This window comes from Physeter macrocephalus, chromosome 4 (genome assembly GCF_002837175.3).
Source record: "Physeter macrocephalus isolate SW-GA chromosome 4, ASM283717v5, whole genome shotgun sequence".
NCBI classification, from domain to species: Eukaryota; Metazoa; Chordata; class Mammalia; order Artiodactyla; family Physeteridae; genus Physeter; species Physeter macrocephalus.
Genome location: NC_041217.1, coordinates 136,913,141 through 136,931,947, shown reverse-complemented (window position 1 = coordinate 136,931,947; position 18,807 = coordinate 136,913,141). Strand labels below are relative to the sequence as shown.

At 38.0% G+C, this 18,807-nt stretch overlaps 1 protein-coding gene across 5 annotated transcripts in view; it reads left to right on the top strand.

The window, feature by feature from the left end:
- Positions 1–18,807, top strand: part of PRKAA2 (protein kinase AMP-activated catalytic subunit alpha 2) — a 64,263-nt gene that overhangs the window by 23,702 nt on the left and 21,754 nt on the right. For all 5 annotated transcript variants that reach the window (XR_008617274.1, XR_008617275.1, XR_008617276.1 and 2 more), the window contains one exon: positions 9,178–9,319. Coding sequence is in view for 1 of the 5 variants with exons in the window: in XM_028489356.2 (XP_028345157.1) it covers positions 9,178–9,319 (142 nt within the window). In the remaining 4 variants the exon portion in view is untranslated. The remainder of the gene's footprint in view (positions 1–9,177; positions 9,320–18,807) is intronic.

Sequence of the window (18,807 nt, the reverse complement as noted above, 5' to 3'; positions counted from 1 at the left end):
AGTGAACATTGGGGTGCATGTATCTTTTTGAATTATGTTTTCTCCTGATATATGCCTAGGAGTGGGAATTGCTGGATCATATGGTAGTTCTATTTTTGTTTTTTAAGGAACCTCCATACTGTTGTCCACAGTGGTTGTACCAATTTACATTTTTACCATCAGTGTAAGAGGGTTCCCTTTTCTCTACACCCTCACCAACATTTATTGTTTGTAGACTTTTTGATGATGGCCATTCTGACTGGTGTGAGATGATACCTCATTGTAGTTGTGATTTGCATTTCTCTGATAATTAGTGATGTTGAGCATCTTTTCATGTGCTTTTTGTCCATCTGTATGTCTTCTTTGGAGAAATGTCTATTTAGATCTTCCACCCATTTTTTGATGTTGGTTTTTTTTTTCATTTTTGATCTGCATGAGCTGTTTATGTATTTTGGAGATTAATCCCTTGTCAGTCACATCATTTGCAAATATTTTCTCCCATTTTGTGGGTTTTCTTTTCATTTTGTTTATGGTTTCCTTTGCTGTGCAGAAGATTTTAAGTTTAATTAGGTCCCATTTGCTTATATTTGTTTTTATTTTCATTACTGTATGTCATGGTTCAGAGAAGAATTTGCTGCAATCTATATCAATGAGTGTTCTGCCTATGTTTTTCTCTCAAGAGTTTTATAGTGTCCAGCCTTACATTTAGGTCTTTGATCCATTTTGAGTTTATTTTTGTGTATGGTGTTAGGGAGTGTTCTAATTTCATTCTTTTACATGTAGCTGTCCAGTTTTCCCAGCACCACTTATTGAAGAGACTGGCTTTTCTCCACTGTATATTCTTGCCTCGTTTGTCATAGATTAATTGACCATAGGTGCATGGGTTTTTTTCTGGGTTTTCTATCCTGTTCCATTGATCTATATTTCTGTTTCTGTGCCAGTACCATACTATTTTGATTACTATAGCTTTGTAGTAAAGTCTGAAGTCAGGGGGCCTGATTCCTCTAGCTCCTTTTTTCTTTCTCAGGATTGCTTTGGCTATTTAGGGCTTTTTGTGTTTCCATACAAATTTTTAAAAATTGGGGGCTTGTTCTGTGAAAATTGCCATTGGTAATTTAATAGGGATTGCACTGAATCTGTAGATTGCCTTGGGTAGTGTAGTCATTTTGACAATATTGATTCTTCCAATTCAGGAACATGGTATATCTTTCCATCTGTTTGTGTCATCTTCGATTTCTTTCATCAGAATCTTATAGTTTCCAGAGTACAGGTCTTTGGTCTCCTTAGGTACATTTATTCCTAGATATTTTATTCTTTTTGATGCAATGGTATATGGGATTGTTTCCTTAATTTTTCTTTCTGATCTTTTGTTCTTAATGTATAGGAATGCAACAGATTTCTGTGTATTAATTTCATATGCTGCAACTTTACTGAATTCCTTGAGGAGCTCTAGTAGTTTTCTGGTAGCATTTTTAGGATTTTCTATGTGTAGTATGTCATCTGCAAATAGTGACAGTTTTACTTCTTCTTTTCCAATTTGTATTCCTTTTATTTCTTTTTCTTCTCTGATTGCCATGGCTAGGACTTCCAAAACTATGTTAAATAATAGTGGTGAGAGGGGACATTCTTGTCTTGTTCCTGATGCTTTCAGTTTTTCACCATTGAGAATGATGTTAGTTGTGGGTTTGTCATATATGGCCTTTATTATGTTGAGGTAATTTCCCTCTGTGCCCACTTTCTGGAGAGTTTTATCATAACTGGGTGTTGAATTTTATTAAAAGCTTTTTCTGCATCTATTGAGATGATCATATGGTTTTTATTCTTCAGTTTGTTAATGTGGTGTATCACAGTGATTGATTTGCAGATACTGAAGAATTCTTGCATCCTTGGGATAAATCCCACTTGATCATCATGTATGATCCTTTTACTGTATTGTTGGATTTGGTTTGATAGTAGTTTTTTGAGGACTTTTGCATGTATGTTCATTAGTGATATTGGCACATAATTTTCTGTTTTTGTGGTATCTTTGTCTGGTTTTGGTATCAGGGTGATGGTGGCCTCATAGAATGAGCTTGGGAGTGTTCCTTCTTCTGCAATTGTTTGGAAGAGTTTCAGAAGAATAGGTGTTAACTCTTTTCTAAATGTTTGATAGAATTCACCTGTGAAGTCATCTGGTCCTGGACTTTTTTTGTTTGAAATTTTTTAATCACAGTTTCAATTTCAGTATTTGTGATTGGTCTGTTCATATTTTCTATTTCTTCCTGGTTCAGTTTGGAAGGTTGTGTATTTCTAAGAATTTGTCCATTTCTTCTAGGTTGTCCATTTTACTGGCCTATAGTTGTTTGTAGTAGTCTCTTATGATCCTTTGTATTTCTGTGGTGTCCGTTGTAACTTCTCCTTTTTCATTTCTAATTTTATTGATTTGAGCCCTGTATCTTTTTTTCTTGATGAGTCTGGCTAAAGGTTTGCCAATTTTGTTTATCTTTTTGAAAAACCAGGTTTATTTCATCGATCTTTTCTGTTGTTTTCTTTGTCTCTATTTCATTTATTTCTTCTCTGATATTTATGATTTCTTTCCTTCTACTAACTTTGGGTTTTGTTTATTCTTCTTTCTCTAGTTGCTTTAGGTGTAAGGTTAGGATGTTTATTTGAGATTTTTCTTGTTTGCTGAGGTAAGATTGTATTGTTCTAAACTTCTCTCAGAGCTGCTTTTGCTGTGTCCCATAGGTTTTGTATTGTGGTGTTTTTGTTGTCATTTGTCTCTAGGTATTTTTTTTTATTTCCTCTTTGATTTCTTCAGTAATCCATTGGTTGTTTAGTAACATGTTGTTTAGCCTCCATGTGTCTGTCTTTTACAGTTTTTTTCCCCTGTAATTGATTTCTAATCTCATAGTGTTGTGGTCAGAAAAGATGCTTGATATGACTTTAATTTTCTTAAATTTACCAAGGCTTGATTTGTGGCCAAAGATGTGATCTATCCTGGAAAATGTTCCATGTGCACTGGAGAAGAAAGTGTGTTCTGTTGCTTTTGAATGGAATGTTCTATAAATATCAATTAAGTTCATCTGGTCTAATGTGTCATTTAAGCCCTGTGTTTCCTATTGATTTTCTGTCTGGATGATCTGTCCATTGATGAAAGTGGGGTCCCCCATTATTATTGTGTTACTGTTGATTTCTCCTTTTATGGCATTTGCCTTATATATTGAGGTGCTCCAATGTGGGGTGCATATATATTCATAATTGTTATATCTTCTTGTATTGATCCCTTGATCATTATGTAGTGTCCTTCCTTGTCTCTTGTAACAGTCTTTATTAAAGTCTATTTTGTCTAATACAAGTATTGCTACTCCAGCTTTCTTTTTATTTCCACTTGCATGGAGTATCTTTTTCCATCCCCTCACTTTCAGTCTGTATGTGTCCCTAGATCTGAAGTGGGTCTCTTATAAACAGCATATATTTGGGTCTTATTTTTGTGTCCATTCAGCCAGTCTGTCTTTTGGTTTGAGCATTTAATCCATTTAAATTTAAGGTAATTATCAATATGTATGTTATTGCCATTTTGTTAATTGATTTGGCTTTGTTTTTGAAGGTGTTTTTTCTTCCCTTCCTTTTTTGTTCTCTTCCCTTATGATTTGATGTCTATCTTTTGTGCTGTGTTTGGTTTGCTTTTTCTTTTTTGTATGTGTATCGTAGATTTTTGGTTTGTTGTTCCCATGAGGTTTTGATATAGCAGCCTATATATGTACAAGATTGTTTTGAGTTGTTGGTCTCTTAATTTCCATTGCATTTTCAATATCCTGTGTTTGTACTCTTCTCACAATTGCTGGTTTTGATATCATATTTGTGTGTGGGTGATTTCCTACCTTTGCTTTGTGTTTGCCTTTACCGGTGAGCTTTGTGATTTGTAATTTTCTTGTTTCTAGCTGTGGTCTTTTATTTTCTGTCTAGAGAAGTTCCTAGGATTTTTTTAATGCTGGTTTGGTGGTATTGAATTCTCTTAGCCTTTGCTTGTCTGTAAAGATTTTGATTTCTCTGTCAAATCTGAATGAGAGCCTTGCTGGTATTCTTGGTTGTAAGTTCTTCCCTTTCACTTTGAATATATCATGCCCATTCCCTTGTGGCCTGCCAGGTTTCTTCTGAAAAATCAGCTGATAACTTTATGAGGATTCACTAGTATGTTGTTTGTTGCTTTTCCCTTGTTGCTTTAAAATTTTTTGGGGCTTTAATTTTTGTCAGTTTGATTAATATGTGTCTTAGCATCTTGTATGGGACTCTCTTCACTTCCTGGACTTGAGTGAGTGTTTCCTTTCTCATGTTAGAGTAGTTTTCAGCTATAATGTCTTCAAATATTTTCTCAGGCCCTTTCTCTCTCTTTTCTCCTTCAGGGACCCCTGTAATGTGAATGTTAGTGCATTTAATGTTGTCCCAGAGGTCTCTTAGACTGTCCTCATTTCTTTTCATTATTTTTTCTTTATTCTGTTCTGCGGCAGTGATTTCTACCTTTCTGTCTTCCAGCTCACTTATTCGTTCTTCTGCCTCGATTATTCTGCTATTGATTTCTTCTGGTGTATTTTTCATTCAAGTTATTGTTTATCTCTGTTTCTTTGTTCTTTAAACCTTCTAGCTCTTTGTTAAACATCTTTTGTATCTTCTCAATCTGTGCCTCTGTTATTTTTCTGAGATCTTGGAACATCTTTACTATCACTACTCTAAATTCTTTTTCAGGTAGGTTGCCTATTTCCACTTCATTTAGTTGTTCTGTGGCTTTTTATCTTGTTGGTTTGTCTGGAACATTTTTCTCTGCTGTCTCATTTTGTCTCACTTTGTGTGATTGTGGTTTCTGTTCTACAGGCTGCAGGATTGTAGCTCCTCTTGCTTCTGCTGTCTGTCCCCTGGTGGGTGAGGTTGGCCCTTGGGCTTATGCAGGCTTCTTGGTGGGAGGGACTGGTTCCTGCCCACTGGTGGGTGGAGCTAGGTCTTGTCCCTCTGGTGGGTAGGGCCTTGTCAAGGGATGTGTTTAGAGATGGCTGTGAGCTCAGTATGGTGTTAGCAGCCTGTCTGCTGATGGGTGGGGCTGTGTTCCTATCCTGCTGGTTATTTGGCCTGAGGCATTCTAGCAGTGAAGCCTGTAGGCTGTTGGGTAGGACCAGGTCTTGATACCAAAATGGCGACCTCTGGGAGAACTCAAACTGATCAGTATTCTCTGGGGCCTATGCTACCAATGTCCTTGCCTCCACAGTGAACCACAGCCAACCCCTGACTCCCCAGGAGACCCTCCAAGACTTGTAGGTAGGTCCAGCCCTGGTTCCTGTTGAGTTACTGCTTTCTGCTGCGTCCCTGTGTATGTGAAACCTGTGTGAGCCCTCCAGGAGTGGAGTCTATGTTTCCCACAGTCCTGTGGAGCTCCTGCACTCAAGCCCCACTGACCTTCAAAGCCAGATGGTCTGGGAGTTCCTCCTTCTGATGCCAGACCCTCAGGCTGGGGAGCCTGACAGGGGCTCAAGATTTTCACTCTTGTGGGAGAACCTCTTGAATATAGGTATTTTCTAGTTTGTGGGTCATCTACAAAGGGGTATGGGATTTGATTATGTCATGAAAGCACCCCTCCTACAGTTTTGTTGTGGCTCTTTCTTTGTCTTTGAATGTAAAATGTCTTTTTTGGTGGGTTCCAGTCTTTTGTCAGTGGTTATTCAGCAGTAAGTTGTGATTTTGGTGTTTTCATGAGAGGGAGTGAGCTCAAGTTCTTCTCCTCCACCATCTTTTCCGGGATTGAGGGGCTGCTCTTAGTTTGGATGCTGGCTGTCTCTTTGCTCAGCGTGTGTTGGCTGTTATCCCCTTGATACAGCGTATGCAGGTGCAGTGGCCCTTGCGCACTCTGGCAGCGGCAGGGCTCATTGCTTGCTTGCGGGTCTGCTGGGGGCAGCTGCCATTCCCGCGCTCCTGGGACAGAGCTTGGCACCTGCTCACCAGTCTCCTAAGGGTGGCTACTACCCATGCACTCCTGGGACAGCACTCCTCTGGAGCCCAGGATGGTAGTGACAACTTGTGCCCGCCCCCAGAGTTCCTGTAGGCAGTGTCCTCTTGCCTGGAGGAGCTCACAGGGAAGGAAGCTCTTATGGTGTTCCCGCCTCTCTCCTCGTGCACCCCCAAATAATGGCACCTTGCCTCTCCAGTGAGCTCCGGTTTCTTCTGAGTACCCCCTCAGTTGCCACAGTCCAGCCTCTTCAGGCTGTCTCTGCACATCCAACCCTGGTCCTCTTCCTGGGTCTGACCTCTGAAGGCTGAGCTTCAGCACCCATCCCCCACCCACACTGACAGGCAAGTGTCTAAGGCTGGGGAGCACAGGGTGGCAGTGACAACCTTCTGTGCTCATTACTCTCCATTTTGCCTTCCACAAACCAGTTGTTGCACTCTCCTCCTAGGCTCCAAAGCTCCCCCTCCATCCAGGTTGATCTCCACACTGGTGAGGGTACTCCCCAAGGTGCATAAACCTTTCTTCCTTCATAGCTCCCTTCCTGGGGTTCAGGCCCTGTCCCAGTTCCTTTCTTTATCTTTTTCCTTTGTCCTATATGGTTACATGGAGGTTTTCTTGCCCTTGCAGAAGTCTGAGGTCTTCTGCCAGTGTTCAGTAGATTTTCGGTATGAATCATTCCACTTGTAGATGTGCTTTTAATGTTTTTGTGGGAGAAGGTGAGCTCCCCATCCTACTCCTTTGCCATCTTGATCCTTCCCCAATTCCATCAATGCCATTTCTTTGCCATTGCTTCACGAGGAAAAATTTCTTCAGGTATAAAGATAAATGAGTGTGTTATTTCTTCAGATATCATAGACAAAGCAATGATTTGAAAAAACTTTAATTAAAGATTCAGCTTTATTGGGGTATAATTGACAAAACTATAAAATATTTAAGGTGTTCATCATGGTGATGTTTTACATTAGATCCTCATATCTTATTCATCTTAGCGCTGAAAGTTTGTGCCCTTTTACCCACTTCTTCTTATTTCCCTCATCCCTCAGCTCCTAGCAACCACTTTTCTACTCTCTGTTTCTATGAGTTTGACTTTTTTTCTTTGATATCCCACATATAACTGGATTTCATGTAGTATTTCTTTATCTGGCTTATTTCACTTAGCATAATACCCTAAGGTCCATCCATGTTGAAAATAGGATTTCTTTCTTTTTCATGACCTAATAATATATTGCACTGTGTGTGTGTGTGTGTGTGTGTGTGTGTGTGTACGTGAGAGATTCTTTTTCATGACCTAATAATATATTGCACTGTGTGTGTGTGTGTGTGTGTGTGTGTGTGTGTGTGTGTGTACATGAGAGAGAGACAGAGACAGAGAGAGAGACAGAGAGAGAGAAAGAGAGAATATGCACACCACATCTTCTCATCTTCTTTATTCATTCATTCATATGTTCATGGACACTGAGGTATTTTCCATATCTTTGCTTTTGTGAATAATGCTGCGATGAACATGCGAGTGTAGATATTTCTTTGATATCCTGTTTTTATTTCAAGTATCCAGAAGTGGGATTGCTGGATCATATGGTAGTTCTATTTTTTATTTTTTGAGGAACCTCCACACTGTTTTACATAGTGGTTACATCAATTTACATTCCCATCAACAGTGCACAAGGGTTCCCCTTTCTCCACATCTCACCAACACTTGTTATCTTTTCAGTTTTAATGACAGCCATTCTGACAGGTGTGAGGTGATGGCTCATTGTGGTGGTGGTTTTGATTTAAATCTACCTGAGGGTTAGTGATGATTACCTGATGATTTTGTGTACTTGGCCATTTGTATACCTTCTTTGGCAAGAGGTTTATTCCGTTTTTCTGTCCATTTTAAAAATCAGATTGTTTGGTTTTTTGCTATTAAGTTGTTAAGTAATTTATATATTTTGGGTATTAAAACCCCTTATCAGGTATATAATTTGTAAATATTTTCTTCCATTCAGTAGGTTGCCTTTTCATTTTGTTGATGTTTTCTTTTGCTGTGCAGAAGCTTTTTAGTTTGATTTAGTCCCACTTGTTTATATTTGCTTTTGTTGCCTTTGCTTTTGTTGTCAAGTCCCAAAAAATCATTGCTAAGACTAACATCAAGGAGCTTACCTCCTTCTAGAAGTTTTATGGTTTCTGGTTTTCAATTTAAGTCTTTAATCCATTTTGAGTTGATTTTTATGTACTGTGTGAGATAGGGGTCTATTTTCATTCTTTTGTACATGGCTATCCAATTTTCCCAACACCAATTATTGGAGAGAGTATCTTTTCCCCATTGTATATTCTTCATTCTTTTGTCATAAATTAATTGACCTTATATGCATGAGTTTATTTATGGGCTCTTTATTCCATTAATCTCTGTGTCTGGTTTTATGCCAGTACTATGCTGTTTTGATTACTATAACTTTGTAATATAGTTTGAAATCAGGAAGTGTGGTGCATCCAGTATGTACAAAATACTGTGCTTATATAATTCCTAGGAGATTCAGATGAATACTGACTGTTTTATTCAAGGAGGGTAAGAGCTAATAGCTCATGTCATATGATTTTTCAAAAATACAAATATATATAATAGCCTCAAAATGATGAATGACTCATGAGCTTTATAAATATACTGTGAGGGTTTGAAAGAAGTTCAAACCCTCAGTATTACATCATTTGAGATTCCATCAAATAGGGAGAAAACGGGAAAGCTTTATAGAAAAGGCAAAAAAAAGGGTTACATGTGGATTTTCTGATGAAATAGTTTTGAAACTAGTTATGAGTTTTAGTTTATTGTAGCAATTATTTATTCTTCAATAATACAATGACTGGATTAACCAGAAGAGGAGAAAGAAAGAGATTAACGAAACATAGTAAATTCTATTCTATTCTATCCAAAAGATGTTTCAAATTTGATTATACTTTTAGTTAAGAATATGGAATTCAGTTGTCCTTATCACAAAGATTTAATTAATGTCTCTGTGCTAGGTGTTGAGGATACAGAGGAGACTAAGATATAGTTTCTGTTCTCAAGGAGTGCATACTTCAATAGAAGAGACAGACATGAAAAGAGATATCTTCTGTTCTATGCAATAAATGATACCAAAGAGGCATATATGAGTAAAGAAGTTTGGGGTTACAGTGGAAGGAAGCATGAATAAATAATTATGTTGCTATGACAGCAAGGTTATTTTCCTTTTTCTTTTCTCTAGTTGGAGAACATCAATTAACAGGCCATAAGGTGGCAGTTAAAATTTTAAATAGACAGAAGATTCGCAGTTTAGATGTTGTTGGAAAAATAAAACGAGAAATTCAAAATCTAAAACTCTTTCGTCATCCTCATATTATCAAACTGTAAGTATTTTTGCACTTGATAATATAAAAGAGAAACTGTCTTGAAATATTATATTTAATAATTATTTATTTTTAGTTAAACTTTTATAAATATACAATTTTTTCATATTTATATTTAGCAAGTGTTAATTCATTTAACCTCATCAATCCTTTTTTGCATACTTCTGGTTTAGAATTAAAAGTCTAATTGTAGGGCTTCCCTGTGGCGCAGTGGTTGAGAGTCCGCCTGCCAGTGCAGGGGACATGGGTTTGTGCCCCGGTCCGGGAGGATCCCACATGCCACGGAGCAGCTGGGCCCGTGGGCCATGGCCACTGAGCCTGCGCGTCTGGAGCCTGTGCTCCGCCAGGGAAGGGGCCACAACAGTGAGAGGCTTGTGTACCGCAAAAAAAAAAAGTCTAATTGTGAATTGGCTCATCGCTAATATTCATGTTTAAGGTCGTTTAGTACTTCGCTATATCTAGATTTCTTTTATAATTATTTTCTAGTCACTTTTAATTAACATACCAAGATATTTTCTTTATGGAAAAGGTAGAAAGTTACTATTAAAGATTATCTGCCATAGTATTGAATATTATTTGTCAAACTGCAATCATTACTTTAATTACTGATCGTAAAGCCCTTAGGAAGGCAAATGAATTTTTTTCTTTTTGGATAAGACAAGTTACAAACTTAGAAGATAAGTAAATTAAGAGTTTAATAAATAAACTAAGTAATTAAATTGAAAGATAAATAATAATTTAAAATCAACTAAACCCATAGAAAATTTAGACATTAAGTATGCAGCAGTGTTCCTTTACATCCTTTGAAGTTGTGTTTAATATTTATTGCAAAAATGTAATATGCTAAACACTGAAACTGCCTTTACTTTTATCTTGAAGCTTGGGTAGAGTTTAATAAAATAAATATTAATTTTATTGACTACCTGATAATGGCTAGAAACTGTATTGAGCATTTTACATACATAATTTCACTTCTTTCTCACAATAAGCATATAAGGAGTATTATTATCCTCCTTTTATGGATAAGAAAATTGCATATCTAAAGAGGATCAGCAACTTGTCCAAGGTTAAATAGCTAGTAAGTTGCAGAGCTACTGGTTGAGTTCATATCTGATTTCAAATGCCATGCTGTTAATTTCTACTTCAGTACTGAGAAAACTGAGAGGACAAGCAGTAAGTAGTATTAATATCTTTGAGGCTTTGTTTGCTAGGTCATTATAGTCACAGGTTATATTTAGCCTAAACTTTGTTAGTGAGTAATCTTTAGATGTCAGCATCGATGGGGAACGACTTGATAACCCTCTAGAGGTATGTTGTTTACCTAATAACAAGGCTGCGTAGTAGCTGTGGTAGAGAATAGTGCCCCCCAGTCCCAAGATGTCCTAATCCCTAATGAGTATATTACATGGCAAAGGAGAAGTCCAAGGTTATAGATGGATTTAAGGTTGCTAATCAGCTGACAAAAATAGGGAGATTCTCCTGGGTTACCTGGGTGGTCCGAGTGTAATACAATGGTTCTTAGAAGTGGAAGAGGGAGGGAATCACAAGCCAGAGGAAGAGATTTGAGGATGGAAGCAAGGTCAGAGTGATGGTATGTGAGAAGGACTGAACTGGCTGTGCCTGGCTTTGAAGATGGAAGAAGGGGGCCATGAGCTAAGGATTGCAGATGGTCTCTAAAAGTTGGAAAATACAAAGAAATGGATTTCTTTTAGAGCCTCCAGAAGGCAATGCAGCCCTGCTGTGTCTTGATTTTAGCCCAGTGAGGCATGTGTCAGACTTCTACCCTATCCGACTTCTTACCCCTATGTACGATAATACAGAATACATTTGTGTTGTTTTAAGCACTAAGTTCTAAGTATGGCAACAATAGGAAACCAATACAGTAGCATTCTTGAAATCCTTAAATGAATGGCTGATCCAGTTATTTCTGGGATTTGGAACCCGCATTTATATATTTCTAGCATTTATAGTATTTCTATAACTAGATACATTTATTGCTAGAGAACCATTGCAAATTGGTATGTTAAATGAGGGTTCCACTCAGTGTATCTTACCATCAGCATGAATATGTCACTGACTGTTCAAAGAAGGCTTTTTTTGGGTTTGGTGTGCCATTGGGTGACCTGTGATGACTCCGTTCTCACATCACCATGATGAAAACTTCATTCTGACAGTAAGCTTCAGTGTCATTTGATCTTTGAAGTTCACTTGATCATAAACGTAAACAGGAAATGAGGCCCCTGAAATTGTATGGCAGTACTTGATTATGAGGTTGTCATCTAGGACCTGTATTCTAGATAATCCAGAATATGTATATACAGATTTTTAAAGATTATCATAGGAATTAAGATATCACCTATGAGTTCAGTGACTCACTCTCCTATTCTTTGTTTCCTTAACTTTAAAATGGGGATACCCCATGGTGCTATTTGAGGATTAAATGTGTTCTCACTGTTACAGTGCGTGCTATTAGATGTGCATTGGCCCAGAAGCAGGAATTGGCAGCCTGCAAGCTGATTCCAGTCCTCTCATGATTCCGAATGATTTTCAGTTAACTGAAACAGCTCATGACTGACTTCAGCTCCATGTTAGTAATGACTTTATTCTAGTTACTGAATGACTTCTAAGCTAAGTCTCTTTGCTCTTCCTTACTGAGTGGTCACTTCCTATAAGAGGAGAAAACTGGGAAACCAGACTAAAAATGTCGCATGCCAAAGTGAGAATGGAGAAGGGAGAGATCTCTGTATTCTCCTTGTTTCCTGACTTCATCACTTTTAGAATGCCAACCCTGAAAGATCCCAGGAAAACTTTGTCCATTTCGGGTATGAGTTCTAGTTCCTGTTCTGTTCCTATAAACACAAATCAGATTTTGTCAATAAGCAGTTGCAGTTGTCATGAGGATTTAGAAGCTGGTTTTTGATGTTATAACTACTAGTGTTTTCTTCCTTCCATTTCTACAATTACTTATAATTGTTTGATTTGGGTTTGATTACTTATATCATTCTGTTTTAGAATTACTTAATTATTTGCTATTTTGTGAAGGAGTTATAGAATGTTCTCAATATTGGTCAGAAGGTAATTTTGGCAGAGGTGAATTTAATGTTTAAAGCTTCTGGCTTCCAGCCTTGAGCTTATCCATTCTGCCACATTTCCTCTTTAATTGTGGATCTGAATTTTTTTTAAAAAGGCACTCATGTATTCTTGCTACACAACAAGCTTATTGACATAGCCTCTAACAGTGTTAGTGATTTAAACAGGGAGAGAGACCTGATCCTTTTAGTGGTTTTGTTTGTTCTCTGCAGTCTTGGACTAACTGCCAAGAATAGTTTCCTTGCTACAGAATGGGCTTCTAGAGTAAGCAAGAAAGTTTGAAAACTGAATACTAAGAATGAAGGTTATATATTGCACAATTTCTCTATTAATTCCAATTGAAAAAACCCCACTGGGAGAAAATTTAAAGGAATAAACAGGATTGAAAGGAAACTCCAAAATTTCCCATGAACTAGAATTTGTTGAAATGACTTTTGTCCTTGTTTTTCATTCCCCCATGGTTCTTAGGGAAACTTCATTTTAACTGGTCAAAGGATCAATACTTTCTAATTTGGTAGAGATGGTTTTGCCTGCCAACTCTTAAAAATGCTTTTTTGGGGGCTTCCCTGGTGGCGCAGTGGTTGGGAGTCCGCCTGCCGATGCAGGGGACACGGGTTCGTGCCCCGGTCTGGGAAGATCCCACATGCCGCGGAGCGGCTGGTCCCGTGAGCCATGGCCGCTGAGCCTGCGCGTCCGGAGCCTGTGCTCCGCAAGGGGAGGGGCCACAACAGTGAGAGGCTCGCGTACCGCAAAAAAAAACCAAAAAACTTTTTTTTAAAAAACAAAATGTTTATCTTATCCAACCTACGGACAGCTTTTAACATTATTCATCACTACCACCTTGAAATGTTGTAGTCTCTAGGTTTCCATGGCACCACAGTCTTCTGATTTTCTTTTTACATTCTTGCCTCTTCTTGAGACTTTCTTTTATGGGTCCCTTGTTACCTGCCTGGCCATTAGATATTGATGTATTTCAGCATTCTGAGCTAGAGTAATCTTAGTGAACCCTTTTGGGGTGACCTTATCTACTACCACGGTGTCATTTGTCATCTCTAAAAAATTTACAAATCTATATTGCTCCTGAATTCTGAACACATTTATCGAACTATTTATTGGGTGTTTCCATTCTGGAGTCACAGAGTCATCTGAAACTAAGTTGAAATTTTTATCCCATATATACATATTTTTGTGCTTGAATGAAAATACCATTCACACAGCTTCCTAAGCCTAAAACTTGGGCATCATATTTAATTCCTCTTCCCTCACCCCTTACATATAATTGATCATTAAGTTCTGCCACTCTTAATCTTGAGTGTCCCCTAAATCTGTTCATTTCTCTCTGCTCTTATTGTCAGGTCACCATCTTCTCTTGCTTGCTATATTTCAACTGTTGCTTCTGCTTGGAAAACTTTACCTATATCTCCCTTCCTCTAGGCTTCCAATTCCAACTTGTCCTTTAAATATCAGCTTTTAAATGCAACTACCTCTAGAAAAACTACTTTGCCCTAGTCCTAACACTGGGTCAAGTTTCATCCTCTCAGTCCTGGAGCACCCAGAATTTCAGCTTTTCCAAAGTCCTGGGCATTATACTGTAATTGGTCATTTTCTTATTAGCATCGCCACGAGACTGAATTCTTTAGGAGCAGAAGCTATGTTTGTTCTTTGTTTTATTCAGCAAATTTTTATTGGGCACCTAGTATCTGATAGGTAAGGCATTGAGGGTACAGTGGTAAAAGACAGCGTCTCTGCCCTTGTGGAGTTTATGTTCTAGGGGTATCTAGCAGTTCTCGATAGTAAGTAAACAAATTAACCAGACTATTTTAGGCACTGAGAAGTGCTATGAGGAGAGTGAAACAGGGTGCTGTCCTTGGGTGTGACGAGGGAGGAGGAGGTGCTAATTTAGATTGGGTTGTTAAGAAAGCGTCACTGAGAGGTAAGGTTTGAGCTAAGACCTAAAGGATGATAAAGATCTAGCCATTTGAAAATCTGGGGACAGAGTGTTTTTAAAGCAAGGGGACCAGCAACCTCAGAGTTGCTGAGGTTGAAACAAAGTTTGAGTATTATAGGAAAAAGATGATTGCTATGTCTGGAGTGGAGTGAATGATGGAAAGAGAGGTAGTTCATCAGGTCAAAGAGTAGACATGGACCACATATCATAGAATCTTGAAGACCTTGCTGATTTTGGATTCTGTTCAAAATGGGAAGCTTTCAGAGAGCTGGGGGAGTGACACGATATGACCATAGTCTGGAACGGGTACAGAGGCAGAAGTGGAAGCAGAGAGACCAGTTAGGAAGCTGTTGCTATGGTCCAGCTGACAGATTAATGGTGGCTTTAGCCAAGTGGTGGTATAGATTTGTGCTGTCCAATACAGTATCCACTAGCCATATGTGACATAAATTTAAATTAAATGAATTAAAAATTTTGGTTCTCTGATCACACTATCCACATTTCAAGAACTTAATAGCCACATGTGGCTAGTGGCTATCGTATTGGACAGAGAAGGTATAAAATATTTCCATCATTGCAGAAAGTTGTATCTGACAACACTGGTCTAGCTGGAGGTATATCTGTCAATTCAATGTATATTTTGGAGGTAAAACTAATAAATTACTGAGGAAAAGAAAGGGAGTGAGGAGCCTCCCCCACTTTTTTTTTGCCTGAGTAACTGGGATTTTGGGTTTTGGCTTGAAAAACTAGGTGTTGATAATGATACTGTTTTCTGAGATACGAAGAATGGAGGAGAACCATGTTGGGATACAGGTGAACATTAATGGTCTGCTTTGGCTGTGTTAAGTTGAGAATCCCATTAGATATCCAAGTGGAGATGTCCAATACCATCTTTATCTCTCCAGCACCTAGTACAATACTAGGTGGTCAGTGATTACTTACTGCATATATAAGGAAGTAACATGTGAACAAGGTCCTGATGATTCTAGGAGGACAGCAAAGCAAAAGATTGAATGTAAAGAACATGGTGTGGTGGGAACAAACAGTCTGGTTTGTCTCATGCACAGAGTATGTATAGGGAGATGGAGGAAAATAAGGCCAGAGTGTTAGCTTGTTGATCCATCCATCCAACAAATGGTACCATTTAGGTACTGGGGATACACCAGCAAACAAAAAGATGACAACAACAAAATTGCTACTATTATGAAACTCATATTTGTGTGTGTGTGTGTTGTGGGTGGCGTTGAAGAGATGGACAGTAAATGCTGTGTCAGTAAAATATGTTGTATGTTAGACAGTGAAGAGGAGAGGGAATATGCATGCAGATATCTGGAGGGGGGAAATAACAGATGGTGAGAACAGCACATACAAAGGCTCTGAGGTGGAAATTGCTACAGGCAGTAGTAGGTAGATCATAGTAGCAGAGTGATCTAGGGGGAATTGGAGTAAGAGATGTGGTCAGAGACATAAAGGGGAGCCAGATTGTGTAGGATATACTAGACCACTGTAAGAGCTTTGGCTTTTAACTCTGAGTAAAAGAGAAGCCATTGGCAAGTTTTGACTGGAGGTGTGATATGACCTGACTTATGTTGAAGCAGGGAAATCAGTTAGGGGTCAAATACAGTATTCTGAGCAGAAGAGATGGTGGCTTGGAATAGAGCATAGTGTGGAGGGTGTTGAGAAGTAAGCATATTTTGTATATATTTTCAAGATAGAGAACAGCGTTTGCTGACAGATTAGATGTAGGCTGTGAAAGGATAGAAGTCAAGGATGACTCCAAGCTAAGTTAGCTGGCGTGGGCAAATAAAAAAATGGAGTTGCCATTAATTGAAATGGAAAAGATTGTAGGAGGAACAAGTTTGAAGTGGGATGTTAGGTATCAAGAATTCGATTTTTTTTTTGAAGTTGAAATGTTTATTAGGCATCCAAGTAGAGATGCAAGTAGGTTATTTGATATGTGAGTCTGAAGTTAAGGGGAGAGGTATAAACCAGAGATAAATTTGGAAGTCATCAGCGTATAGATGGCATTTAAGATATTTAAGGCCCAAAGACTAGATGATGTCACCAAGGATGTGAATATAAATAAATAAGAATACTAGGGCTTGATATCTATGGCAGTATGATGTTAAGATGTCTGGGAGATGAGGAGGAACCAGCAAAGGAGAATGAAAGTGAACAGTTAAAATGATTGGAGGAAAACCAAGAGAATTTGGCGTCTTGAAGCCAAGGGGAAAATGTGTTTGAAGAAAGAGAGATTATTAACTGTTCCTATACTGCTGAATATTGAGTAAGATGAGGCTGAGGAGGAAGAGCTAATTGTAGAAACCAAGTCCTTTAGTAGGTGGGGCAAAGGAGTCCAGTGCATAATTGGAGGAGTTAGTCTTAGACAGTATATGACCATGGAATGAGGCATTGTGTGTGGTAGAGGGAAAGAGAGTTAGAACTGAGGGGTGAAGGAAATTAGAGGGCATGTATTGGACAGATCATCTAGATGGATATTTTGTTCACCCGGAATGATGACAGCATTAGCAGTGGGGAAAGAGACATTAAGTCAAAATGAGAGGGAGCTGACAACGAGGTTGGTTGATGACTATAACAAGAAAAGGTATTGGGTAGTGTGATCTGGTGGCCTGCACTTTAGAGACAGTGGGGTTTTTGAGGGAGCATTTCCTTTAGACCATAGTTCATTACTAGACCATGGAAATTGGCCAGCATTTAAAATTTCATTGTGACTTAATAAAATCTAGGCTGTGATCAGTAATGGCTGCTAATATCTCAAAAAAGAGACAGATATGCCACACCTGTGGCTGGAAGCACATACCACCATCTAGTCTTTACTAAGAAAATTAAAATCAAACTGAAATCTGGTCAAGGCTCTGGATCCAACAGTATTTACTGAAGACTGCAATGTACTCGGAGGAGTCAGCAACTACATTTATTAGAATTGCATCACTTTTCTCTTTTACCCCGAAGATGGACAGAGCAGAAAAGTGACTGAGAATTCTGTTACTAAATCAGATCAGCCTACAGTGAAGTGACACAGTGGGTGCTCCTGTTCCTCACTATTCATTTTATTCAGTTAGAGTTTGCTGCCTGTTAGGATTGCTTTTATAGAACCATTTTTTTTCTCGAGTTCTCAGGGAAGATTTCCCCTTTCACAGTTCATTTGAAGTAGACTCAACCTTATTTGCCAGTTATATTAGTTTATTCTTTGTGAAGTGGGGTACCTTGTCATTCTTCATCCCACAGACTGACGATGGCTATTATAAATATTTCTTCTGAAAGTCTGTAATCATTTTCAATACTACAGCTTTACTTTTTTCTATTTCTTTTTTTAATTGAAGCATAGTTGATTTACAATGTTGTGTTAATATTTTACTTTCTGCAAGTGTTTAATTTATACATGATGTGTCCTCTTTTAAAATATATAGTATATAGTTATATCACCAAATTCCTGGTCATTTTTTTCCCTCCTCTTTAATGAAGACTAGTAACCAGAACCGCCATTTAGAACATACTCTCTTTTTTGCACATTAATGATAAAAGTTGCCCCATCTGGGTGGACTAATTACCAAAACGTTCCCCTGCTTCTGGCACATCCTGTGTCAAGGTATACTGCCTACAGGGGGGCATCTGGGCCACTTCTCAGCCCCTGCTTGTGCCTTCCACTCGGTGCCTTTAAGCCATGCCGAACTGCCAGCTACACTTAGTGGCTTTAAATAGCAACTCAGTGTAAATTAGATATTGCTCATGATCAACCAGATTATAAATAATTCTTTATAAATATAGCAGAGTAGAACAATTTTTCTTTTATATGTGTTAAATGCACCCTTCATTTAAAACAATGTTATATTTAACTTGTTTTTAAAGTTTTCAAAACTCTGGTACAATTGTTTGTGTATGTGGAAGTTGTAGTTTTTTAGGAAAAATTTTATTTTGTCAAGTAGAGCTAAGGTTCTTTATTTTTTGTGCTCAGCTTTGAGTGCCTAGAAAATGTACATATATATTTTCATACACATACATAAATACATACATCTCTTTAATTTTTATTATGGAAATTTCATAATGAATATAACAGTAAAGTGATGAAGCCTCATTTATCTGTCATTCAGCTTCAACAGTTATTAGCGTATTGTTTTATCTGCTTCCTCCTACTTCTCCCACCCCAAATTATTTTGAAGCAAATCCCAAATAGTATGTTTTTAGTCTGTAAATTCTTCAGTATCTACTGTGGAATTTAAAGGCTCTATTTTAATAAAACAAGCACAGTTCAGTATCACACCTAAACAGTTAGAATATTATGAACTATCCAGTCAGTATTCAGATTTTCTTGATTGTTTCATAAATGGTTTTTAAAGTTGGTTTGTTTGAACTGGAATGAAAACAAGTCTATACAGTATAATTGGTCAATATGTCTCTTGATTTGCTTTTAATCTATACCTTCCCCTCC